We start from the raw sequence: 27,538 nt of genomic DNA, 5'->3' as shown, positions 1-27,538 counted from the left end.
AGCGCCAGCTTTTGACGATGGGACACCAAATAACACAACACCGGGTGCCTTCAGTATCATGGCATGGTCACAAACGAATATGGAATATCAAATTTGAAGCAGTGGATAATCATTTTTGGGGCAAAGTTAAATGATTTTTCTCTATGATATATATTGATTTTTGAGTAGCATAAAAAAATAACCTACTAGTAGTGTTTTAATTTTCATGATCTAAGTATGAAATCTCATCACCGAAGACATTTCATACCCTGAAGTTTTTTCATACAACACCGGGCCACGCATGCGCAGTAAGGAGACAACGTTTTTTTTTTTTTCTGAGAGGCGGAAAAAGTAGCGATTATCGCTAGTTTGGTAACAAAAGTAACGAAGATACCGATATATATTTAAATAAGTAGCGGATGGCCGATAACCCGATTTTGTTATCAGCGATAAAGTATCGCGATAACGCGATAACCGAGACCTGCAGATAGGTCTCGGTTACAGCCTTGATCAGTCCCCCCTGTTTAAATTTTAGATGTAGAATATGGATAATTCTTTTAATGGGTAACCAAAAGAAATATATGAAAAGAACCTACATTTTTCTGTTTTATTTCAAAATGACAGGTAACGAGTGTTTTTTTTTCTCCATAAACCAATAAAAAGCTAGTAGCTAGAGGATAGAAAAATTCAATAAATTAATAACTTCGTAATGAAGTGTTTTACCACGTGCTACTGCCACTCAGCGAGGATTGATGCCGATTTTTTTACATATATGCCTCGGCCCTAGGGAATCTTAAGATGGCGGCTGCGGGCGGATTCTAACCTAGTACAGAGAAAACCAATTCAGTTATAACAGAGATCAGTGTATATCACCGACTACGTAGGTTGCTGAGTGCCCTGAGACAGTGTCTGATCCTAAGGCTAATAATAATCTCCTGTCACCTTCTTAGGGGACATTCCAACGGCTGGTGACCAAATTATGGTGAAGTATGAGGGAGTAATGGTAGGTTGGCGACACTTGTTGGTGTAGACACAAACTGTCTCTTATTTAATTAAACAGAGCTCACTGGCTGCTGGTTCCCAGCTGGCTGTTAGGGGAAGGTGTGCAGGTCTGACACAAGTGTGTTCAGTTTCAGTGGACGACCCGTATGGCTGTGGAAAGAGAGAGCGTGCGCCGTGCGAGTATTTGAAAAGCGCGGCGCCAATAATGGCATCCAAATCTTTAGGTTGTCGGTATCTACTCTCTATCAAGGGACTCTACTACTACTTCCTCTTATTCACAGCTATGGGTAAGTAAAAAAAAATTGCTAGGGGCCATAAGTAGAAAAGTAGTACCAAAATAAAGGTCACAAGAAGAAAAACAACAAATCACAGGCCAGAGGAACCCAACCCTTAAAACCCGAAGAAAAAGAAGCGGAAGGTAAACAAACAAATCCCTCGGCCGCCAATAGAATGGCCCGCACTTAACTTCATCAGCAGGAGAGACCTAGAGGCACCGGTAAACCCACTTAATAAGCCACGTTCAAATGGGGGCACTGGGCTAAGAAGGACCAAACAACTATAACAAGCAATGATTGAGTCCACCTGGGCGGCGATTAACTCCTTTCTCGACCTTTGTATGATATCAACACTGCTGCCCTATAAGGCTCCCGTTTTTTCAACACACTATGGCTCTATGCCCTGTGAATATTCGGTACTGATGCGTTATTAAGTGCTGCCCTACTATGCCATTAGCTAATCCCAGTTTTCCACCATTTTCCTCATTTCTCCCAAAGTAATAGTTACATTTTATTTCCTTTTCATACTTTTACCAGTGCCAATGTTTGCAGTACAGTGGCTACTATGCTTGTGCCCACTGCAAAGGGATTTGCTTAAATAAAGGGGGAGGTGGAATGCACCCTGCATGGCTCAGTATGTTACTAATTTAATGAATTAATGGGGTATGATGGTAATGCTGCAGCTGTAGGTTGAATTTCCTAAGGTTACATAAGGCAGTTAGGGTTGGCTAGCTCAGAAATGAGATTGTATTACCTTAAGTAGTAGTGAGTAGTTAAACTTAGTTTGTAACCATTTATCCCTTCATAATACAGTTTGTTGGCTCATAAATCAGTTAGCATGAGGTTAGGTTTACCTTGTAACCATTTGTCCCTTCATAGTATAATTTAGTTAGCTCAGAAATGGGTCAACATGGAGTTACACTTAGTTTTCAACCATTTTTCCATTATTTAAGCTGAGCGACATGCATTTTTATTTTTAAATGTAGTATGGAGACAAACTTTTCCAGACACATGGAGGGATTTTATACTCGTTAATTCTTTACAAGAAGTCCGCCTCCCCCTCCGCCACTCAAGCCCCCCCTACCCCCCAACACAAGCCTGGGGACCTGTGGGGAACTGTGGTTTGGGGGGGAAGTCAAAATCACTGAAAAGATTGGCTTCCAAAATTTCCCTAGAAAAATCTCTAAAATAAAGAGAATTCCCTTGTCTCGAAAGTAAGGAAAGTCCCTAACTTTATAACCTAACAGCTAACAGGGGGTTTCGCCCCCCTGGACCCCCCCCTTAAAGTACCTGGGTTAATCTAGCTAACAATTGCTTCTAATATACCAAAAAAATAGCATGCGGGGTGTATAGGATACTTCATTTGCTTCACATTTGTCATGGTTTTACTTACTGGTCATACCAATTTACTGCATAAACAGCTTAATCATGTAGGGATGCCTTGAAAATTTCCAAGTCCAGTGTTGTTGTTTGACACGAGGGCTTCCTGGCCAGACTGAGACTCATTGCTGCCTCACACTAGTGACACTACACCACAGAAACTAGTTCCTAAGTCAGTAATATCAAGAACGCGCATGGATCGTTATGATTTTGGACATAAAACGGTCCTACGTTATTTTCTCTATATTAAAGCAAATAATGGCGCAACTATTTGTATTTATATTAAAGCAAATAATGGCGCAACTATTTGTATTTTATCATTTTCAAGGACTATACATTCAGAAAGTATTCATACGCCTGGGTATACCGTGCTCTGCCACTGCCACGTCAGTCTTCCACCTGGCGCCATGATGCTTGGACCGAGACTCTCACTCCCTCAAAATGTCATTCTACTTCACCTCTCGGTAAGTGTTAACTGAGTATTTAACCTCTTTATTGGTATGCATGTAGTTTGACAAGAGGACCGATTACTATCCCATAACCGAGTCGAATAGTGACACGGGCGTGTGACATCTGTGCCTTGTGAATAGCTGTCGCACGAAGCTTGTCACGTGTCAGAAACCAACCAGATATTGTTCAACGCACTCTACTCATAGTTTAAGTAAAATGGAGGCCAGGGTGACACTGTACGTAGCAATCGGTAGGTCACTTGACTGGGTCAGATGACAGCAGGACGCCAGTGCTGGATGACAGCTGTCACAAATCAGTTTTATTTTGTACCCCAAACTACTCGGTAACACTGATCTACCATCAACTTACAAGAAGTGGATGGGTTAACCATCAGTATAGTACCATATGTTTTTATTGTTGAAAATAGGAGATAATATTCATGAAAGCAGTCTCATCTGGCGGCGGCCATGACGGCGGTGCAGCCGGTGTTGCGAGAAACACCTCGCAGAAATAAGTCGCATATACGTGTGGGGGTCCAGGGGGGGGGCAAAGCTCCCCCGTTAGCAGGTCGTAAAGTTCGGTTGGAGTAGTTTAAATATATTTGACATGTGGTGTGGCCCGTCAGAAATTACGTGACATGGGACGGATTGGGATGGGGGTGGGGGGGTCACTATGCCCACCATCCAATGACACGCCTGACACTCGTCAACAGACCGAATGCTAGGTCATATTAGAATAGACTACAAGAATATGTGTTAAGGACTTACCTTACTTTCGAGACTAGGGAATTTTGCCTAATTTAGGGATTTTTCTAGGGAAATTATGGAAGCCCATTTTTCAGTGATTTTGCCTTCCCCCACTAAAACCCCGGTTCCCCACAAGTCCCCAGGCTTGTGTTGGGGGGTAGGGGGGGGGCTGGAGTGTTGGAAGGGGAGGCGGATTTCTTGTAAAGAATTACCGTCGTGGTCGTGATCAGATGTGTTGTGTCTTGCTCCATGCGGAAAGTGCTTTGTCGACATGGCTGTCAAGGCCAAGGGCATGAGGGATTTGTGTTACGTTTGGGAGGATTTCATAGGCGAGAAGTGGATTGGATGCTGTTTGTGTCCTAAGTGGTGTAATGTGAAGTGTGTTCATTTGTCTGGAATTAAGCAGGATAATTTACCTAAAATGAATTGGATTTGCACCCCATGCCTCCATAAAGCATCTCTGGCTACCAATATCGTGGAGAAATTGGATGAATTCAAGCAAGAATTATCTAAAGAAATATCTGTGGTTAAAGATGAGCTTGAATCAAGGGTTGAGAAGGTGCAGGAGGAGCTGGGATCAGTTGCTGACATGCTTCATGCAGACAAAGCAAATCTTAGTTGGGCTGCAGTGGCAAAGAGAGACAGGAAAGTGAAGAAGAATCTCCTAGTTGTGAAAGCTTTTACTCAGGAAAAGAAGGCAACAGATATGAAGGATGAAGTCTCCCAGGCATTGAATGGCATTCAAATAACTGATTCAAGATTCACAAATGGAGGTAACATTCATAGCTGGGCACGATAACAGAAAACCTTATTCCCGATAACCGATAACTGATAATGGAAAACCTTATCGGTGATAATCGATATTCGTTAACTGGAGAGACAAATATAGGCAATAACCGATACCCGATATAAATCCACAATTCCGATACTTGCTAGCGATAAGTCCGATAGGCGAAAACGATACTATATTGATATTTCAAATAAAAAACACAGATGAATTCAATTTTTCATTATCTGTATTTTAGAAAACTTACATATCATACCATCCATATGTACATTGACACATACATATGGATGGTAATACTAGAAACGCCTGAACCGGTGTTGTGTTATTTGGCGTCCCAACCGTCAAAAGCTGGCGCCTTTATTTACAAACACTGGTCTCTCGTGAACTGCGCATGCTCAGACCAGCAAGCGTAGACCAGTACAGTCTCACAAAGCTTTTTAACTGTAATTAAGAGTTGCTGGAAGGCTGAATCAGACATACAGTACCACTACCACCATCCCCGCTGTTTCTACCTAGAACGACACTCTGTACTTGTTGTATTTATATGTACAGAGTGTCGTTCTAGAAACAGTGAGGATGGTGGTACTGTATGTCTGATTCAGCCTTCCAGCAACTCTTAATGTGTTAAAAAGCTTTGTGAGACTGTACAGGGCTACGCTTACTGGTCTAAACATGCGCAGTTCACGAGAGACCAGTGTTTGTAAACAAAAGCGCCAGCTTTGACGATGGGACACCAAATAATACAACACCGGGTGCCTTCAATACCATGGCATGCTCACAAACAAATATAGAATATCAAATTTGAGGCAGTGAATAATCTTTTTTGGGGCAAAGTTAAATGATTTTTCTCTTTGATTTTTTAGTCTAACATAAAAAAATAACCTAGTGTTTTAATGTTGATGATCTAAGTATGAAATCTCTTCATCGAAAATATTTCATACCCCGAAGTTTTTTCATACAACACCGGGTGCCTGGGCCACGCATGCGCAGTAGGGAGGAGACAACGTTTGTTTTCTGAGAGGCGGAAAAAAGTAGCGATTATCGCTAGTTTGGTTACAAAAGTAATGAAGATACCGATATATATTTTAATATGTAGCGGATGGCCGATAACCCGAATTTGTTATCAGCGATAAAGTATCTCAATAACTTATCGCGATAATGCCCAGCTATGGTAATATTGTCATGATGGTAGTAGAAAAAATAATAGCAAAAGGAAAGAAACTATATGCTGCCTTCATGGATTTGGAAAAAGCTTATGACAGAGTCGATTGGATTGCATTGTGGGATGTTTCAAAGATTTATGGTGTGGGAGGAAAAATGCTAAGTGCAATAAAGTCTTTCTATGAGGATGCATCTGCATGTGTCAAAATTACTGGAGAAACAAGTGAACATTTTGAGATAAAAGTGGGCTTAAGACAAGGGTGCATCATGTCACCATGGTTATTCAATATTTATATGGATGGTGTTATTAGAGAAATTAAGGGCGAAGTTGGAGAAGTTGGAGTAAGACTGTTTGATGAGGGAAGGAAGTGGGTACTGAATTCGATACCGTTTTGCTGATGACATGGTGCTCATTGCAGAAAATGAAAGTGACATACAAAATTTGGTCAGTGTTTTTGATAGTGTCTGTAATAGCAGAAAGCTGAAAGTAAATGTCAACAAAAGTAAAGTGATGGTTTGTGAGCGAAGTAGAAGTGAGGCTGTAGATTTTGTATGCCCATATAGAGTGGGAATTGAATGTGAAAAAGAATGCAAAATAATTTTGAATGGTGAAGAAATGGAGGAGGTCAATGAGTTTAAGTACCTTGGATCAGTTATGTGTAAGCATGGTGGTATGGAGGGAGAGGTAAGAGAAAGGGCATTGCAAGGAAGAAGGGTGGTAGGGTCTTTGGGACGAATCATGAATGGCAGAAGTGTGAGCATGGAGGTAAAGAGGGATTTGAGAAATACAATAATAGTACCAACCCTCACATATGCAAGTGAAACGTGGGCCTGGAATGAAAGTCAGAGGTCTAGAGTGCAGGCAGTGGAAATGAGTTATTTGAGGAGTGCTTGTGGCGTGAGTAGAAAGGATGGAATGAGTAATGAAAGTGTGTACGAGCATTTTGGAATGTGTCACAGGGGTGAAGGGAAGAAGTGTGGAGTGGTGGAAGAAGTGAAGCAACAGACTTTAAAGTGGTTTGGCCACATGAAGCGAATGGAGGAGAGTAAGATGACCAGAAGGGTGTATGTGAGTGAGATAGAGGGAGGGAATGCTAGAGGACGACCTCCAGTGAAATGGAGGGATAGGGTGCAAGAGTACGTTAGGGAGAGGGGGGAAAGATCTTTGAGAAACTTTGAGCAGGCAAGGAGGGAGTGTCTGGATAGAGAAAGTTGGAAGCTCTTCTGCCGTGGCCATCCCCTGGTGGTAGCTCCTAGGAGCAGGCGTCGATGAAATGAAACTTTGATAATGCGAACACAAGGGTTGAGGCTGCTCAAAAATTGGAATCTGTTGTGCAAATCAGTACCAAGAGTGTTGGAAAGATGAAACCAAAGATCACGATATGCAGTGTGCATAAAGAGGTGACCAAGGAAAAAGTAAAGGAGACCATCTTGAACCACAATGAGTTCTTACACACAATTCAGGGTGTTGAGAATAAAATTGAGCTGATTTTTAGTAAGCCTGCAGCTGGTGGTACAATGCATTACATTTTGAGGTGCAACTCAGCTGTGAGAGAGCTGATTTACAAGAATCATGACAAGTTAAAATTAGAATGGGGAATATACACAGTGAGACAAATACTATGCAATCATATGTTATCATTGTCAAAGATATGGCCATCTTGAGGCCAACTGTACTGCCAAGAACAATGGAGAGGCCCCAAAATGTATCAGATGCACTGGTGATCATAAATCAAAGGAGTGCACCATGGCTGAGAAGAAATGCGTAAATTGAATGAGGTACAAGAAGCCTGAAATCTACCACTCAGCAAATGACCAATGTTGTGTAGTTCTTCAGACTGAAATTGAGAGAATTTGTAACATAACCGATCATGGCTATTAATTAGTGTTTGTACTCAAAGACAAAGTGTGTGTTAAATATTCAGTGAGTTGGAAATAATCGTTGGATATTTAATTGTGATACTATAAAGAAAATATCAGACATATGAAAACTGAACCAATGGATATTTGTGAATCTATAAAAAGGAATGATATTGTGTTTAGTACAAACCCAAACACGGCCAAGTGACTATGATGATGCCAATTTATTAAAAGGACATCAGTAGGCTATTCATGAAAGCAATCAAGACTCACTCACTCACTCACTATGATGTTTTGAAGAAGTGTATCGAGGTTTATTATCGAGGCTAACATCGTAATTGTTGATGACCCTTGCAGAGCGCTGCACTAGCAGTGGAGTGGGGCCTGAAACCTCATGAACGGTAAATGGTAAAACGGTATAAAGACTCCAAAAGGTCGTAAGCCATGGGGTATCTTTTGGCTTAACTCTGGCAGAATGTAGGGAAGAATTATTTTTCTGAACAGATCAATTTGTCATGAGCTTAAAGAAGTGGAAATACCCCTCATGACAGATAAACTACTTAAGGGGATGTACCAGTATAAAAACTGTTGAAAATAGAGTTTCAGATAAAAAATAGCTATGCCCAGAATGTCTTCTTCCAACATTCCCTGATATGTCAGTAAAATATTATTGCCAAAAAAAATATAGAAATTGTAAGTCTGTCAAAGGTTGAATAACTTAGTTTAAAGAATGATTCCTGATTAAAATAAGAATAGGTTGATTATATCTGCATTCAGCATTTATTTTGTTTTCTTTACAGACTGGTTGGCTCACCTCAGCCAGACCTTTGCTGACAGAATACCCCCCATCTCTGCATCACTTCAAATTATGAGGGTTTAATTAAAAAACTGTAATTCCATCCAAAATGTATAATGAAAAGATGCACAGTTTTATTAGAGAAATTTGGAGTGTGGGTAATGAGCTAGGTCTTACAAATGCCGACATACACAAGGTATTTACTTCTGTTATTGACAAAGAAGAAGATAAAGATCAACAGTTGTGCTGCTCTAGATCAAAAAGACAAAAAATATCTTGCCAGAGAAAGGCATTTGTTAGTTTGTGGCAGATGACAGTCATTATTTTAACAGTAGTGAAAGTGTGTGCCATTGCTTCAGCATTAGGCATTTTCTGCTTTGCAGCCATATACCTACACAGTCCATCTCAGAAGTTTGTCATGCGTAACATCCAGGATATGATTTACCCATTCATGACCTCTTTAAGATATATTAGCTTACCCATACTTAAGAGGTATCCATACCTTAGTCAGTGGTATTCAGAAGAGTGTCTAATCAAAAATGGTTTCTTTGACCAGTCAAATATAGACTGTAGGCCTTGTGAAAAAGAGGTTACACCAGTGTATGCAGTAGGTTTAAGTTTTTTTTCAGAAACATATTATAACAGTGGAAAGCTATTAGTTATTTCAGATGCCATGCACAAAAATGTAACTGCAAATAGTATCTTAGATGGAATAGACATTAATGAAGAAATTGACCTTGGGACATTAAAATGTTACTCTAAGAGTAAAGAAGTTAGCATTGAGTCTCAAGTAAGGAGATTACTTTCAGTTGTAAATGATGTTCACATTGAATGGAAAATAAATAGATTGGAGACTTTACACCTAATTCGTAAACTCTTTCCAAGGGTATATGTGATTCCATTAGAAACAGAAGTCTCTCTTCATAGATACTTGTTTGTTGATGGGCCAATGTCTGGTCCATATTCTCTACCTTTAACAGAGTTTGCAAATGTTGTCCTCATTCAGGGTGAAGGGAAGAGTCTAATAACGATGTTTCCATCTAATCACTGTAAAACTATATGTCAGCCTGTTGATGTATATTTAGATCCCTCTCAGGTACTATTTTTTAACTGGATATACTGGAGGCCATTGAGGCATGGAGGAAATCATACATCAACCCTTCTTATGAGTTCTTTCTATTAAGAGATAATTAATATAGGTTGAAGAGAGGTGATAGGTAAGTCATGTGCCATAAATTTATATATATATATATATATATATATATATATATATATATATATATATATATATATATATATATATATATATATATATATATATATATATATATATATATATATATATATATATATATATATATATATATATATATATATATATATATATATATATATATATATATATATATATATATATATATATATATATATATATATATATATATGATATACTATGGTATAATATGTTTTTATTTTGGTGTATAGAATGAATTTTTATCAACTTATGTTTGGAAATATCACTTGAGAATCTCCTGTCATAAAGACTTCAACTGTAAGAAGAAAGCTCCTACATTTCTGTAAACACTGAACAGTACATGGGCAAACTGAGGTTGGAGTCTTGCTCAAGCTGAAAGTTTTTTTCTGTTAACAAAGAGCAGTTACTGTTCCCCTTTGAGTGACTGTTTGGTGTGTGAGGTCCCAGCTATGCCCATAGATCAGCTGAATGAACTCCAAAGCTCTATCTGGGAGTGTACTGGCTGGCAATCACCAGTTCAGCACATGATGAGATTGTGAGTATGGATTACAATTGCACACACACACACACACACACACACACACACACACACACACACACACACACACACACCGCCCTGATAGTTCAGTCGTAAAGCTCTTTGCTGCCAGGCTTTGTGGCCTGGCAGACAGAGGTTTGAGCCCCACTCAAGCTGGGAATTTTCCCGTAACAAGGAGCGGTTACTCCCTCTGTGGCCATGGCAGAAGTGTCTACATCTCTCCCTCTTCTGGCACTCCCTCTCAGCACACTCAATCCTGCTACTTCCAACTCTCTCACTCCAATACTCGCTCACCCTATTGATCCACTTCACAGATGGTCTTCCCATGACACCCCCTCCTTCAGTCCTTCCTTAATACACTCTTCACAAATTCATTCCCCCTCATTCTCATCCCGTGTCCAATCCATCTCAGCTTACCATGCTTCACCCATTTGACCACTACACAATCCACTCCATTTGCTGTCACACCCATACCAAACCTCTCATACATGCTTTCATTGCTTTCTCCATCCCATCCTGAAACACCACATGCACCTCGTTAATAATTAATTTCCACCACGTATGCTGCACCCCATGTCCACGTCTCTGATGCATATGACAAAGTTGGCAGGATAATACTGTTCCTTATGCCTCTCTTTTTCCCCATGCTCACACTTCTCCCTTTCATACTCTCTCCACCCACACCTACTATCTGTGCCCTTCACTGCTCTTTCCCTAACCTCACCTTTTATATTTCCATCCTTACATAAAACTGTCCCCAAATATTTAAACTCACTCACCTCCATTCTCTCTTCCCTCAGCCTTATCTTACACTTTGCTGTGCTCTCTGCTCCAACTCTGTATCTATCTATCTATCTATCTATGGCTTTGCAAAATCAGTGGTCTGCTCTCTTGGCTTCTAAATACCATAACCTTGCTCTTTTCAGCATTCACTTTCAGCTTTCTCCCCTTACACACCCTGTCAATCTCATCCACTGTCCTCTGCAGTGTCCCCACATTTTCTGCCAGCAGTACTGTATCATCTGCAAACAGACCTGCCACCAATGGCTCTTCCGTACCTCTCACTTTCAGCCTTGGAACTAGCTCCCCTACTCTGGCTCTCATTTCTCTCATGCAACTGTTCAAGTACACATTAAAAAGCAATGGTGACATCACACACCCCTGTCTTATACCCACACCAACACCAAAATTCTCACTCAACTCACCATTCACTTGCACAGAGGCACAGAGGCTGTACAGGTGCCCTGTGCATAATTTATCAAGATCTGATCCCCTCAAGCAAATGCCCTCTCACACCACATAGGTATATACCCTTCGAACATCCCATAAACCCTTCCTGTCAACCTTGTCATATGCCTTCTTTAGGTCCATGAAAGCTGCAATCAGTTTCCTATCCCTCATTAGGTACTTTTCAACTTGCATTTTCAGTGCAAATGTTTGACCTACACAACCCCTATCTTTCCTAAAAAACCCTTGTTCATAGCCTGCACTTTCAGTTATTTTCTCCATCCTCATTTTATTTAAAACCCTTCCATACACTTTTATTGCCACACTGATTAGAATTATACTCCTGTAACTATTACAATCACCTCTGCTTCCTTTCCCTTTGTACAGTGGCACAATAACAGCCCAGGCCTCTGGCACCTCACCCTGTTCCTATGCTAGGTTACACTTACATATCCATAACATCTATTCTACACCAACATCTCCATACTTCATCATTCCTGCTGTTATGCCATCCTATGCCTTTCCTATTTTTAACTTGTTCATTGCCTCCTCTATCACCCCTCTCCACCTCCCCCAGTGGATCTGGCTTTAGAGAAATTTAAAAAATGTATAACAAACACCAATATTATTAAGCAGAGTTAGACAACACCCACTAATTGGGTCAAACCTGAATTTGGTTGATCTTATTAACATGGAAAATAATCCCCACAATAAGCCATTCTATATGGATGATCTATGTGGATGGAAGGGGGATGTAGTAATTTTGAATAAAAACATTTGAGCCATAATGATCATAAATATCCCTGAGTAACCTGAAAGGAAACACTAGATAAAAAAAATGATACATAAGTGACTTAGGATTTATCAAATACACGGGATGTAGAGGCAAAAAATAAATTTCACCCATATAAACTTTGAAAAAAGCAACATCGAATGAACAAACTTCATAATAACCTGATAACCTAAAACTCAGAAACTTTGAAATGAGAATTATTGATGAATAATAATTGCTTAATTTACACCTGCAGTAGTCAGTGGCCTTCATAAAAAAAAAAAAAAAGCACTGGTGCAAGCTGGTGGCTCGGTGTTGTAGGAATCAGCTCGCAGCCGCTAAATAACTCGCAGAGGGGTTGAACTTTCTTACTTTATTCGACCACACACCACTATCTTTTACTTGGCTCCAATTCATGGCACAAATATCAGAGCAACACTTTTAATCAAGAGAAGGCTTTATAACATACGAATAGGGCAAATTTTAGAAGGAATTGCCCCACGTTGAAGCTCACTTATTATAGTTCCTGCTTGTTTGATCTGTTGATTTGGTGTGCTGTTTTCTTGCGGGCAATATCAACCATCACAAAGATCACAAGTGGACAAAATTAGGAGGAGAGCAGGAAATCAGGGAAAAAAAAAAAAAAAAAAAAGCAGTAGAAAATGGCATATGATGGATGTAGAGATAATGAAATAGGAGGGAGAGGGAAGGGGGAGATTTACCCTATCTTAAAATCTCTACTCCTATGCCTAACTATCACTCCATTCGAGGCAGGTTAATAATTTTCTTGATGTGGATCCTCAGTGCGCATGCGTACTGGACAGCAGAGCGACCTATTTCTGCGAGGAGATATTTCTCGCTAGGCCTGTGCAAGTAACATGTAAACACGGCAGACGAGCCCCGCACCATGCACTGAGCAACGCCTCGCCCGTGCCTCGCCTCTTACATGAGATGAAAACTGCTAGTCAGCTCCTAAGGTACGTGTTACAGAGGCACGGTGTAGTGTTTTTTCCCATGGCGCTGAAGATAACTCGAAGAGGAAACGTGGCAGGGAAGTGAACTGAGCCCCTGTCAGGCAGCCAGCCATCCTCTGAACAGCCAGAGGAAGGTGGTGACTGGTGACACTGCTTTGAGTATTAGGCTGTGGCTGTTCATGGGGCCTGGCTCGTCCTGCAGTAAATCTCTCGTCTATTGAACAGGCCAGCTTGTTCTCCCATTCACTTTGTAAAACAGTAGGCACTCAAATATACTGCAAGACAAATGATCCTTCTTAGCTGAGATGGGCTCTCTTAACTTACTGAGAAGGGGACTGTTGAGGAAAGGGTAGCCCACTAATTTCAAGACACTGACTTTATTTTTTAGCAAAATATGATGCTTTATATTATGGAGATAGTTTTATTTTGCAGAAATCACTAAATGATTGACTTTTCAATGTCTGAGGTGCACCCGCTGCTACTCCGCTCCCACCTTTTATTAGCGGCCAGCTTAGTGGACCCACCCCAATTGCTGCCACGTCCCGTCCTGCGCTTCGTATTTCCGCCGGCCAACACTGCATACCTAACAAATATAAATTAACAACCTAATGTATCTAACCTACCTAATGGGGGCTGCCCCCCCTCGTCCCCCCTTCTATTTTCCGGAAGTCATTCATTACTGCACTATTCAGGGACCAAAAACAGAATTCATACTGTAAGTATTAACTTTGCAAGAGGTGGCTACCCCTTCTTCAACAATAGCTCTTGCTCTTGCTCTTGCTGTACTTACATTAATCACTGGTGGAAGTATGTGAGCACTTTTACCATTGTGAAAGAGTGGGAGGAGGATGGGAGGGTGGCGGGGGCAATGTCGGTGGCCTTAGCACAAGCAACCTCCTGCCATCCTGCTTTAGGCAGGTAAAGGCGGGCTGCTTGAAGCAATCTATTGTGGTTCCGAGAGCTGCCTGATGGGCGAGCCTCCCATAACTCATTCAGCGAGGGGGGGTACCTCCTTGGCTGACTGGTTAAGGAGTGCCTTTCCTGTCTCGCTGGTCGCGGGTTCGATCCCCAGCGCTGGCAAAACCTTTCCTTGTGTGGATTAATTTCTTGTGTGTTTCATTACACGCTGTTTTTGTGAGGGAGTTTAGTAAAGAGGAAATTCAGGCATTTCACCATCACCAATGAGACAGAGTGACTTTTTCTCACTAGATTAGTTCAGTATTTTACGGCTTACAAGACGCAGCACCTTGGAAGACGCACCATAATATTGGAGAGAAATTTTGAGAAAAAAAAAATTGTCATTCTCACACAAGAACAGCTTCACCATATCCATGAATTTATGTAATCTTTTCTTAAAACTATCTATTGTCTCAGCACTCACCACAAGTTTGCTGGAGCACTCACCACAAATGTACAACTAGGCAATTTCAACTACCGTTGGTAAATACACACACACTGAAACAGTGGGTCCCCGACATAAACATGGCGGCATGTAGGCTATTGGTTTGTTTACATTCATCACTCATCCGATTTTGTCCGTATGGCGATGACATACTAGTTGGTGGTTAATAAATATACTATACATCTTTCATTGCCCAAGGGTGGTTTTATTTCCATAAAAGTGAATTAAAAAAAGCCGATCCAAAGGCTTGTTGGTCTATGGAAATAAGCCACCTGTACCATCAAGACCAAGAGCGGAATGGCTCCCGCCACTACCAGCCGCACAATAAACAACAGACGTTTGGGTCATGTTTTTATTTATTTTTTATTTTTTTTATTTATTTTTTACAACAAAGGAGGCAGCTCAAGGGCACACAAAAAAGGAAACAATAAAAAAAAGCCCGCTATTTGCTGCTCCTAAAAAAGAATCAAAAGAGGTGACCGAAAGAGAGGTCAATTTCGGGAGGAGAGGTGTCCTGATACCCTTCTCTTGAAAGAGTTCAAGTCGTAGACAGGAGGAAATACAGATGAAGGAAGATTGTTCCAGAGTTTACCAGCGTGAGGGATGAAAGAGTGAAGATGCTGGTTAACTCTTGCATAAGGGGTTTGGACAGTATAGGGATGAGCATGAGTAGAAATTTGGGTCATGTTTGGGCTTGTGGCTTGGCTTCAGGAAGGTTTATGGTATTGGAAATACTTGTAACAAGTAAGTACTGAGGTTATATCATATAAAAGGCTGAATTAAATAGTTACTTAAGTTAACCTCATAATGTAATGACAACATACAAAACCACGTCCCTATCGGTCGAGCCAATACGGTGACTGTCCAAGCTCACTTGAGCCTGGACGTTGCTGCCACAATACAACATTCGTCTTGGAAGACGCACAGGTATTTTTCATGGTATTTTTTAGGAAAAAAAGTGCGTCTTGTAAGCCGAAAAATACGGTAACCTGTCGCAGCTTAATTTGATATGGAACCATACCTATATATAAACTAATCTAACTGAAGGTAACTGTATGTACCCAGCCTAAAATATTAACTTTTTGCTGCCAAAACAGTACTAATTTGACCATACTTAACCCCATAATGACGATGATGCCGCTGGCATCATATAGTTCTATCAGACGTGGGCAATGAGCATGATGCCAGCGCTGGAGAGCGAGAAGCTATCCGGAATTTGAAGGCCGCGCGTAACTAGGTCTCTGTCGATGCTAAGTGACTAAATGGCACCTCTTTTGTCCCTTACCACCACTCCGTGCTAAAAATAGTCTACAGTTCCTGCCTACGCATCATGGCGTCTGCAGAGTGATTATTTTCCCTCAGCTGTCCTGTTTTGGCGGTCTTCCTTTAGTTTCTGCTTGTTGTGTGCGTGCTGAGCGTAGTCTTGACACCTCCACTGATATACGTGATGTTCTAGATGAACCAATATTTTGTTCACAGGAGTGTTCAGAGGAGTGGGAAGTGGAAGTTGGATTTTTTGGGGAATCATGGAATTCCAGCTAAACGATCTGTCCAAATCTTAATCTGATTTCACAGTTGAGTTATACGGATGATTTTCAACAACTTTTATTCAAGGAAATTCATTCCATAATGAAAAAACTACAAAAATTTATAAAAAATTAGTTTTTGAGTTTCACTGCAACTTTGGCTCTCTGTAGGCAATAAATTTCTGGTAAAAGATTATAAACTATATTTTTCACGCTCCATCGTGATAAAATGAGCAACTTTTCTTCAATAAATTTTCCTGTATGTGCACCAGTAAAAAGTTGGAATTTTTGGGAATCGTGGAATTTCAGCCAAACGGTCAATGCTAATCATAATCTGATTTCACTCTTGAGTTATACAGATGATTTTCTACAACTTTTATTCAATGAGATTCATTCCAGAATGAAAAAACTACAAAAATTTACAAGAAATATTTTTAGAGTCTCACTGCAACTTTGGCTCTGTAGGCAGTAAATTTCCAGGTCAAAGATTATAAAGTATATTTTACAGGATTAAATGAGCAACTTTTCTTCAATAATTTTTTCTGTATGTCGCACCAGTAAGAAGTTGTAATTTTTTGGGAATCTTGGAATTCCAGCCAAATGTGACAACCTAGAAGAAACGGATTCCACAGCAGGGTGCACCAGAAAATTTTCTATAAAACACCTTTTATAACGTTTTCTCAGTTTCAAAGTTCTTTTTCTGCTGACTTTTGCGTTCAGGGGGATCTCCCGAGAAAAACTTTTGCGGTCAAAGGGGGTTAACCTACCTAAATTGATAACCTATCACTGTTAAAATAGTAACGTTTCCACTAAGATAATAACCTTTCACCTCTGCATTCATTAGAAAATTACAGTCTAGTGTTTTTCTAACTAGCAATTTCAATTCAAGTCTATCAATAGGACAGAAACAGTCCGAGTTTCAAAACTAACGATCAAAACCTTGGAACTAACGAAAATATTCCCTTTGCTTGGGAGGATGGAGTGGGCACTCTGTGTCAAGAGGCTCAAAGATATGCTGTGTGGGGAGTTGCATGGGAAGGGTGGGTACTTGCTCCGTGAGCTCAGTTGACCCACTGGTCATGCAACATTGTGCAGTATTATACAATAGAGCTAACAAGTCTTGCCAAGATGGCTCTGAACATCCTGCCGAGTCAGCTGAGTTGGGTGGGGCAGTGAATGTAAACAAAACAGGCTTCATTGTTAAAAGTGTGGCCAGTGTCACCTCTTCTCCATCATCTTCCCTTCTTTAAATGTTTCGTTCACCTATGATTGCTGTTTCCGGTGGAGGGTTGTCTTTAAGAGCTGCTGAGGGAATATTGGAAGGGAGCTGTTGTGTGGGCACTAATGGGCTGGGGCTGATGAGCAGGCCTCAGAGTAGCTAAGTGTATGTTCAGAGTAGCTAAGTAGATGAGAAAAGACAAAGAGGATGTACAAGGAGCAAAGTATGTAAATAATGAAAATGGGGTAAGCAAGATGGTGGAGAGCAAGTGAGTGAAAGAATATTTTGAAATACTGCTGGATGTAGAAAATAGTCATGAACTGGAGGAGGTTGAAATGGTGGAAAGTCCAATTCAAAATGTATAGGAGAAAAAGGTAGAAAGAGTGTTGTTGAGGATGGAAGATAGAAGTGCACCAGGTCCACTTGGTTTAAGTAGTGCCATGTTGAAGCTAGCAGACAGGTATCAGGAAACTAACTGGAGTTTTTGTAAAGATGATGAGGGAGAAGAAAATTCCAGAAGAATGGAAAGATAGTTTTACCTGTTAAAAGGTAAAGTAGATACACTGTTGTATAGTGGGTACAGAGGTTTGATGTTCTTAGAACATGGGAGGAAGATTTGGGAGAAGGATTTGTGTGAACAGCTTAATTGAGAGGAGCATCAAGATTGATGACCTCCAATATGGCTTAATGGCTGGAAAATCAACTACTGATGCAATCTTCATCATGGACATCTGCATGAGACATCTGCAGGAGAAATATAAGGTGAAGAAGAAGAGGCTGTATCATGTGTTTTAAATCTGGAAAAGGTATTTGACAGGATTCCATGAAGATTATTTATCTGGGTACTATGAAGACAGAAGGTACCAGAGAGGCTTGTCAGGATAATAATGGCACTGTACGGAGGTTCAAAATCAAAGGTGAAAGTAGCTGGAGGAACCTCAGATACTTATGAGATAGGTGGGAGGTGTCATTAGGGCTCAGCCCTCAGTCCTCTTTTGTTTATTGTAGTAATGGAGGAAGTCTCAGAGGAGTGTAGAACAAGGGATTCGTGGGAGGAGCTGCTGTATGCAGATGATTTAACATGCCTCCATTGTCTTTTCTATCCCTTGTTTCCTCTTGACCTTCGCTATTGTTCTTCATCTGAAATATACTAATTGACAACCTTAGGCCTAAATACATGCAGCTGTCTCATTCACACTGCTAGTTTTGATGGTTAAAGGACACTTTCTTGGATATATCTAGTGAGTTTGCCATGTCCAGTGACAGTGAATGGGATGCGGATGACCCACAGCTTTCATCGTCAGATTCTGACCTTTCTGACGATGGTACTCTGCCTCCAGGATTCACTTCAACCCAGGGGTGAAAGTAAGATTAGACTCTTGCTGGTACTGTCTTCAAAAACGTACCCTGTTGCATATATATACACTACAACAACCCCTGCGTACCGGCTGTAGACGGCTGTATATCTCTTCACGGTACGGCGTACCTCGGTGCACGCAACACTGGCCGCCACTCGTCTCGTCCAGAACCCATGAGAAACTGAGAAAGCGAGCCACTCAGGCAGTGCTGTCAATTCTGACGGACGAAAATGTGTGAGATTGGGTATCCAAATCCGTTAGAAATCTGCCAAATATAATGAGCTACTTTGCAATATGAGCATTTCATGTTTACAAACAAATCCTATCGCCTGGTAGATAGCAAGGGGTGAAAGTTGTGTCTTCAAAAGCGTACCCCTGTGTACCGGCTGTAGACGGCTGTATATCTCTTACCGGTACGGCGTACCACTGTGTACTGGCTTACTTTCACCCCTGTTTCAACCCCCATCAAGCCACAAGTCCCTTGTCCAGTTGCCCTGCCCATTCATAAATTGTCTGACTCAGATGATGACGACAACTCGGTATGTAGGACTCATTGCACTCGTTCTCTTTTCTGTTACTTCAAATTCCACAACTGTATGGTCATTCTTTGCTATTGGACGATCTACTTTAAGATTTTCTATTATTTCCGGCTCCTTGCTAAATACCAGGTCTAGTCTTGATGCCTCACCTTCTTGGTACAGGTAACTCGATTTACGCGAGTATTGTGTCCTTGGAGAGGTCGCGTAAATCAAAAACAATGTAAATCAAACAAGAGGTAGGCTTCTATCGAAAAATAAATATTCACTTCATTTAGTGGAGAGAGAGAGAGAGAGAGAGAGAGAGAGAGAGAGAGAGAGAGAGAGAGAGAGAGAGAGAGAGAGAGAGAGAGAGAGAGAGAGAATATCCATATCACCGAGATATCCACTCAGTCTCAGCCTCACTCGTATGAGAAAGAAATGAGGGACACCATGAGTGACTGGCTAGTATTGGTACTGGTACCATTAGTATCAGTACTGGTACCGGTACCTGCCCACCCCTATTGTTGAGTAGCGTGGGTACTGTATTGTTGTTCAAGTGGCGCGCGGTAAGAACTGAGCTCAGCTGTGTGGCTGCGGCGCCGTGTGAGTCCAGTTGCGTGAGACATCTGGCGGCCACTCCATAAAATATTGCGTATGAAAAAAACGTGTAAATTAAATATTTATGTGGATTTTGGACCCCGCGTTATTTAAAAAACGCGTAAACCAAACACGCGTAAATCAAGAGTTACCTGTATGTTCCTTTATCCACTGAGTCAGCGCATGTTCCATTGCCAGTTGCTGGAGTCTTCCTCCCCACAACTCTTCTGCTCCCTGCGTCTGCCAATCCTCCCATTCTACCTCCTTGCAGTTGAAATCACTCATTATAATTATTCTCTCACACTCTCTCAACATTCCATCCAGGCAACTCACCGTGTCTTGTATCATTTGTTCATATTCTCGGACCTTCCATGGACTCGTTCTTGGTGGCACATACCCTACTACATACTGCCTCCTTCTTTCAGCACTCACAATTTTCACTTCAGTGTGTGTGTGTGTGTGTGTGTGTGTGTGTGTGTACACATTCATAAACACGTGTCTAATATAGTTTTCTCTTTCCTTAATGCAGGGAGGCTGAGGGTCTAAAGAGTCGTTTGAGCAGTTGCAGTCCTTTAGTTGGCAACAATGAAGCCTGGGCTGTTCAGCATCAGCTGCAGGTTTGTTATTTGAAGTCATTTTGTGTGTGATTTGACTCTAGGATTAGCTCTAGCTCATCATGATCAGTTATTCTTAGATTGATTTAGTTAATGAAATGTAGTTATTTTCCAGATAATACCATCATTGTTTGCTATATCATTTCAGGTGGTGTGTGGGCAGCTTTTGGTCCACTGGATTGAGGCTGCCCTGGACCAAGGGGTGGAGCGTGACTTGTGGAACTTAGGTTTTAGGAACACAATAGCGCAACTTCAAGCTCAGGCAAAAGATAAACAGGTAAGATATTTAATTTAGCCATGTATTTATTGATATAATAATTAATGACCCTTAGCTGTTAGTGAAAAATGCAGTGAAGCCCTCGTCAGACTCAGTAAATTTATTTATCATTCTTGTTTCTATTTCCTTTATATATTTTTTCTGCCCTGATGACTGTGAAATGTAAACAAGGTATGAAACCACAGTTGTTTTCAAACTTCTTATTTTCTCTCTTATAGGGAGGCTCAAATGAAGCACGAGATTTATTAGGTTGGTTTCTCAATTCAGCCAGTGGATTCTACCTGCAACTCCTCAATCAAATATGCTCAGAGTATGGCCTTGACTTACCATTTCGGAGGTAAGCACTTTTCTAAGTTTTATGTTTGTACATGTTCAAAATGTTGTGTCTGTAGACTCTTTTAACCTGCACAGGAAACCGTTAGCTTGACCCCCTCCTGGTGTTAGCAAATTTTTTCAGAAAGTGTTATAACAACATATAGGGATGGTAGGACATAATGGTAATACTTACTGTTCCATGCATTTTGTAGGTTTGATGCTTCAACAGTTGTGGCAGATTATGTTAAAAATAGGATTTTAACCCTAGAGTTTTTCACATGACTTTTTTTTTTTATTTTTTTTATAACAAAGGAGACAACTCAAGGGCACAAAAAAAGGAAACAGTAATAAAAAAGCCCGCTACTCACTGCTCCTACAAAAAAGAATCAAAAGAGGTGGCCGAAAGAGAGGTCAATTTCGGGAGGAGAGGTGTCCTGCTACCCTCCTTTTGAAAGAGTTCAAGTTGTAGGCAGAAGGAAATACAGATGAAGGAAGAATGTTTCAGAGTTTACCAGTGTGAGGGATGAAAGAGTGAAGATGCTGATTAACTCTTGCATAAGGGGTTTGGACAGTATAGGGATGAGCATGATTAGAAAGTCGTGTGCAGCGGGGCTGCGGGAGGGGGGAAGGCATGCAGTTAGCAAGTTCAGAAGAGCAGTCAGCGTGAAAATAGCGATAGAAGATAGAAAGAGAGGCAACATCGCAACGAAATTTAAGAGGTAGAAAACTATCATAGGAGGAGGAGAGCTGATGAGACGAAGAGCCTTAGACTCCACTCTGTCCAAAAGAGCTGTGTGAGTGGAGCCCCCCCACACATGAGATGCATACTCCATATGAAGGCGGACAAGGCCCCTGTATATGGATAGCAGCTGTGCGGGGGAGAAGAACTGGCGGAGACGATACAGAACGCCCAACCTCGAGAAAGCTGATTTAGCGAGAGAGGAGATGTGAAGTTTCCAGTTTAGATTTTGAGTTAAGGATAGACCGAGGATATTTAGTGTTGAAGAAGGTGACAGCTGAGTGTTGTCGAAGATTAGGGGATAGGTGTTTGGAAGATTGTGTTGAGTTGATAGGTGGAGAAATTGAGTTTTTGAGGCATTGAAGGACACAAGGTTCCTTCTACCCCAATCGGAAATGATAGCAAGGTCTGAGGTTAAGCATTCTGCAGCCTCCAGTCTGGAGTCGTGTACTTCCTGTTGGGATGGGATTTGGATGGGAAGCAATTTTGGGGTGTGTTCTGTTGCCTGGCTACTTTTCATAATGTTTTATATTGGTAATATTGGTAATGTAGGTTATATTGGTTACAGGATTCATGTTTTTTTGTTTTATAATTTTATTTGTAGCTCTTTTTTATATTGACTTGTAGTGAATGATAATTATTTTTCTGATCTGTCAGTTATACATATATATTGCTTGTTATTGCCTGTGTTTGAGTCTCTGAGTGTGGACTTACCTACACAAAATGAATGAATAATATCGTTGTGTACATGACTAAATTTTGTGTATCATTTACACTTATATAATGTTTTATATTTTTTCTTCTGCGTATTTTTATTTCCAGTTTCACTACTTGTGCACGTTTACTTATTATTTATGAGCATCTGTTTCACATTCTTGTCATTGTCCAAAATAATGCTTTTTATCATTCACACTGTCTCTTGCACTACAGTATTAGTTTTGTAGGGTGTGGTATTTAATGAAACACTCAGACAAGTGACTGTATTTCAGTAGTGAGTGAAAATGCATGTGAAACAGTCAAGTCAGTCACCCTGTGATAAAAAAAAAAAAAAAAAAAGTGGTTTGTAAGTCAATGACGTAGCAGTATTTGCTTAAAACATGGTTGCCAGTGCTGCCCGAAGGACTGGGCAGTATTCCCTAACTTGTCCACATGTATGGGAACCTAGCAGTTCACCTAGCAGCAGTTGTTGCTATGGTAAATCGGGCAATATAACTGTTATGCTGATAATGGTGGGGACGCTATGGGTGAAAGGGTAGTAGTTAATTTCTTCGTATTGGAAATTCTTTTGTAATTCTAGACCATGACCAATACTCAGACACTCAGAGCTAGGTGTCAATACACTGTTGTATCACAAGAGAAGATAGAAATAATGAGTAGTAATAGTGTCAAACGTTGACATTGGCAGCATGATGAATGTTCTTGGTTCTGATCTGGAGTCTCCTTATCTCTTATCCACAGCTGGATAAGAAGGTTCAGCTTTTACTTAAATATTCTGATATTGTTATCACTTGTATGCAAAGTGATTGGATGATGAAATTGGGGTGGCGAAAACTCATTGTCCTAGGCATCTTTAATTCTACTAGTGACACTGACAGAGTTGGCTATGAGTTATGTGTTGGTCCCTCAGGTTCTGGTACCAGGAACACCAACAGCTTTCTCCTCCTGAATTTTGCAAGATCCAGGGGGTTGAGAATTGAAGATTTTTGTTACCAGAGACTAGAGCTGCACTACTGGACTTGTACAGCAATGCTGGAGGGGTAGCTGAGATCAAACACATCCTTGTACTTGATGGAGCATCCTTCAGAACTGCAAGGTTTTCTGGGATGCTGAGTTCTTTGCAGCTGGTCCTAGGCTTGTTGTAACAACACTCAAGCTTCATGTTAGGTCAGGAAAAGTCCTGAGATAAAACAATACTGTGTTCCATCTCAAGAGACTGAGAGACCTGGCATGTGCTCATGAGTATGCAGTGAACTGGGATACCTTCAAATGTGAAACTCTTTAAGCTGGAATAGAGTGCATTGGAGAGCGCCCTAGATCTAGGAGTGGTTTTGCCTTAGGGTAGACACTGAAAAATATTGAGAAGAGTTTCTTTCAGCATTTTCCAGATAAAGCATTAGTCTCTTTGGATATTAGGGAAAAGTTAGCTCAAAGTAATTATGTAGGAGGAGACTTGCAATAAATTTGATAATTCTATCAGACCAGATGCAAGTGTAAAGCTTGTAATGTTTTGTCATGTATAGCTCAGTAAACCACAGGTAGGCAATTAGTATAACATTTTAGGACTAATGTATTGTAGAATTTAGGTCAGTGCAATAATATGTATTGTGAGAAGGATTTTATTAGCCCTTAAATGACAGTCATTGTTGATTTAATCAAAGCTGCTGCTCAGCTGGCCATTGTTGATTTAATCAGATTCTTGTGTGCCTCTAATTTGAATGTCTGACTCAAAATTTTTGGGTTCCTGAACTTCCCCTGTAGCATGGCAGCATGACTCTTGGATGTGAGATAATGTCATTAGTTCTCGCTGGGGCTCCACAGAAGCCACAGCAATCACTTGAGAAAATACAGGAAAACACAGTGCTGAGCCAGGAGAAAAGCACGGGACAGAAACTGAAGATTATTCTGATTAAAGTGATAGCAGTGATAATACATTGTGAGCAATGACAGCAGTAGTAAGAGTGATATAGAGAGTGATGATGTCACTTCATCTGTACTTCACTGATTTACACCACCTCACCCTTCCTCACCTTCCCACAATCACGACAAATAATGGAGAACACCAGTTATTATTGCAGTTTGATGACTATTATCATGCACTTTTACACTGATATTGTTTTGCAGGAAAGACAGCATATATGGTGTAGTTGACCTGAATATATCTACTCAAGGCAAGTCCAAAGCAAGCAGTCAGAAGAATGCCTTGTATCTGTGCCAGTATTGTCTGGTTCACCTGGGAGACTTGGCGAGGTATCGCCATCAAGCCAAGCAAGCAGAGACATATTACAGGTGATATACTTTTTTTTGTGTTGCAAAGATTTTTTCAATCTAATACATTTGAGGTTTTATTGAAAGTTATTCATAAAACCTAGGAAATATCAAACTTGTAAATTTGGCCTGCTGAAGTTTCAGCTGACTTATTTATTAAGTTTCAGAATACCTATTCAATGGTTTGTTATGCACTTTTCACTATTCATGATACCTCTCATGTTGTAAGTCATTCTAAGGATGCTTTGATTGATAGCATATTGGTGATCATGGTAAAACATGGCACAAGAGATGTTGAGGACAGTGATGAGAATGAAGGAGGATTATGGAAAGAGAGTGCATGAGGAAGAGGATGTCAGAGGGAGACCACTGGAGATATGGATCAATAGAGTGGACAGTTATAGGAGAAAAAGATTTGGCAGGTGAAGGACAGAATGAACTGAAAGGGAGTTCCATGGTCAGTGGTCACCCCCATGGGAGAACAGGGCATCAAATGAATAAATCAATCAATAGATAGTTTAATGGGACTCAGAAGCAGGATCCTGTGTTCACCACATATGTTCACTAACCCCCCCATCCACCGCCAAAACATGGTATAAGTTATTAACAGTATCATCCATACAACTATAAGGCACTCATGATAATGATAATGATGGCGATGATAAAAATGGAGATTTGAATTTTTCAGACATGCGGTAACGGTTGCACCTACAAGTGGTCACCCTTATAATCAGCTTGCGCTCCTTGAGGCTGGACGGGGGAACCGTTTAGCAGCTGTGGCACTTTATGTTCGAGCCATGTGTGTGCCTTGTCCTTTCCCAGGTGCTCCTGCAAATTTAACACAAACACTTACAAAAGTGTTGGCTTCCTGGTAAGTATCATGGAAAGTTGTTGATATCCCAATTTGTTTTTTTTTCCTTTCTGGTTGATACGGTTTATTTCATCTGTATTTAGGCTACCAAAGAAATTGAGTATTACAAGATTTTATTATCTCTCCCTGTTTTGAGATAGTTTTTTGTCATGTTTCTTTGGCTGTTCGTCATCTTCGATAAAGACAAAGGAGACTGACTCAAATGGATACCAACAACACAGTTACATCTATTTATCCAATGTGACTACTGATCCTCAGAGCTCCTTTAAGGGGTGGCTGTGCTGATGTTTATTGTCTAAGTTATACCCTCTGCAGAATGGCATTGGACAATAGTGTGATACTGCTATGGAAAAGCAATCTTCATTTCCCTGTATATGGATAGCATCTGGGAGGGGGAAAAGAACTGGCAGACAATACAGAATGCCCAACCTCACGGAAGCTGATTTAGTAAGAGAGGAGATATGAGGTTCCAGTTGAGATTTAGAGTTAAGGACAGACCAAGGATGTTCATTGTAGGAAAAAGTGACAGTTGAGTGTTGTCAAAGAATAGAGGATAGGTGTTTGGCAGATTGTGTCGAGTTGACAGGTGGTGAAACTGAGTTTTTGAGGCATTGAAGGACACCAACCTTTTGCGCCAGTTGGAAATGATAGAAAGGTTTGAGGTTAAGCGTTCTTTGACCTCCAGCTTGGAATCATGTAGTTCCTGTTGGGAGGGCCTTCTATCAAAAGATGTTGAGTTTTGTGCCAGATTCTGTCAAGAGTTTTCAAGATGTCTAAGGCAACAGCAAAAGTTTCACCAAAATGGCTAAGAGAGGAAGACCAGTAGTCATTGGCTTAAGAATGGATAGGAGAGTTTGTTTTGGAAAGGAGATCATCAATGAACAACAGAAAGAAAGTGAGAGATAGGACAGAGCTGGAGATGAAAGTACAGAAAGAGGGATGGAATCTGTAGGAGGGAAGTTTAGAAAGCTAAGTTTTGTGCCAGATTCTGTCAAAAGTTTTCAAGATGTCTAAGGCATCAGCAAAAGTTTCACCAAAATGGCTAAGAAAGGATGACCAGTAGTTAGTTAGGAAGGCAAGAAGATCACCAGTAGAACGCCCCTTGTGAAACCCGTACTGGCGATCAGATAAAAGGTCAGAAATTGATAAATGCTTAAGAATCTTTTGATTAAGGATTGATTCAAAAGCTTTAGTAAGACAGGAATGTGAAGCTATAGGATGGTAGTTTGAGGGAATGGAATGGTCACCCTTCTTAGGCACAGGCTGAAAGTAGGTGTACTTCCAGCATGAAGGAAAGGTAGACATTGATAGGCTTAGACGAAAGAGTTTGAACAGGCAGGGTGTCAGCATGGAAGCACAGTTCTTAAGGATGCTAGGAGGCACTCTGTCAGGTTCATAAGTCTTCTGAGGATTGAGGCCAGAGAGAGGATAGAAAACATCATTCTCAAAGAATCTTAAATACAGGCATAATGGAGTCAGGGGGGATGAGTTGGAGGAATATACCCTGAATCATCCAGAGTGGAGTTTTTAGAGAAAGTCTGAGCGAAGAGTTCAGCCTTAGAAATAGATATGATGGCGTTGCTGCTGTCAGGATTAAGGAGAGGTGGGAAAGATGAAGAAGTGAAATTGTTTGAAATATTTTTGGCTAGATGCCAGAAATCCCTGGAAGAATTAGAAAAAGCAAAGTATTGCCATCTACTAATGATGAGAGAGTTTTTTGAAAGTTGAAAAATAGATTTGGCATGATTCCAGGCAGCAATGTAGAGGTCATGATTAGCAAAAGTGCAAAGGCCCTGATACTTTTTGTGAGTTATAAGAGTACATATAATTATTAGAGATTATGTGAATGAAGAGCAAGGAGTATCCTTTCCATTTAGAGGCTGTTAACCATATTTTCAATCTTCAGTTGACAGTA

The 27,538-nt window shown here is 40.6% G+C and overlaps 2 protein-coding genes across 10 annotated transcripts in view; both read left to right on the top strand.

The window, feature by feature from the left end:
* Positions 1-1,111: 1,111 nt before the first annotated feature.
* Positions 1,112-9,690, top strand: LOC126998933 (uncharacterized). 7 transcript variants are annotated; one of them, XM_050861197.1, is made up of 3 exons: positions 1,112-1,268; positions 2,965-3,100; positions 8,441-9,690. In XM_050861197.1, the coding sequence occupies exon 3, from the start codon at positions 8,546-8,548 to the stop codon at positions 9,617-9,619; it is 1,074 nt and encodes a 357-aa protein (XP_050717154.1). In that variant the 5' UTR covers positions 1,112-1,268; positions 2,965-3,100; positions 8,441-8,545; the 3' UTR covers positions 9,620-9,690. The 7 variants fall into 7 exon arrangements, with proteins under 7 accessions (XP_050717154.1, XP_050717157.1, XP_050717153.1 ...); XM_050861196.1 differs by having other exon boundaries at positions 1,267-1,399; XM_050861195.1 differs by lacking the exon at positions 1,112-1,268 and adding an exon at positions 1,339-1,477.
* Positions 9,691-13,058: 3,368 nt separating this feature from the next.
* LOC126998932 (nonsense-mediated mRNA decay factor SMG7-like) overlaps positions 13,059-27,538 on the top strand; it is a 36,489-nt gene continuing 22,009 nt past the window's right edge. For all 3 annotated transcript variants that reach the window (XM_050861192.1, XM_050861193.1, XM_050861191.1), the window contains exons 1-6: positions 13,059-13,205; positions 20,352-20,439; positions 20,585-20,713; positions 20,932-21,050; positions 24,609-24,773; positions 25,441-25,623. In XM_050861192.1, the coding sequence (XP_050717149.1) occupies positions 13,180-13,205; positions 20,352-20,439; positions 20,585-20,713; positions 20,932-21,050; positions 24,609-24,773; positions 25,441-25,623 (710 nt within the window). In that variant the 5' untranslated portion in view covers positions 13,059-13,179. The remainder of the gene's footprint in view (positions 13,206-20,351; positions 20,440-20,584; positions 20,714-20,931; positions 21,051-24,608; positions 24,774-25,440; positions 25,624-27,538) is intronic.

The sequence above is a fragment of the Eriocheir sinensis genome, chromosome 15 (genome assembly GCF_024679095.1).
Source record: "Eriocheir sinensis breed Jianghai 21 chromosome 15, ASM2467909v1, whole genome shotgun sequence".
NCBI classification, from domain to species: Eukaryota; Metazoa; Arthropoda; class Malacostraca; order Decapoda; family Varunidae; genus Eriocheir; species Eriocheir sinensis.
Note: the sequence above shows the minus strand (reverse complement) of the source record. Positions and strands in the feature narration are given on the sequence as shown.

Excerpts from the sequence above, each read along its gene's own strand:
- LOC126998933 (XM_050861197.1), top strand. The coding sequence starts at position 8,546 with ATGTATAATGAAAAGATGCACAGTTTTATTAGAGAAATTTGGAGTGTG.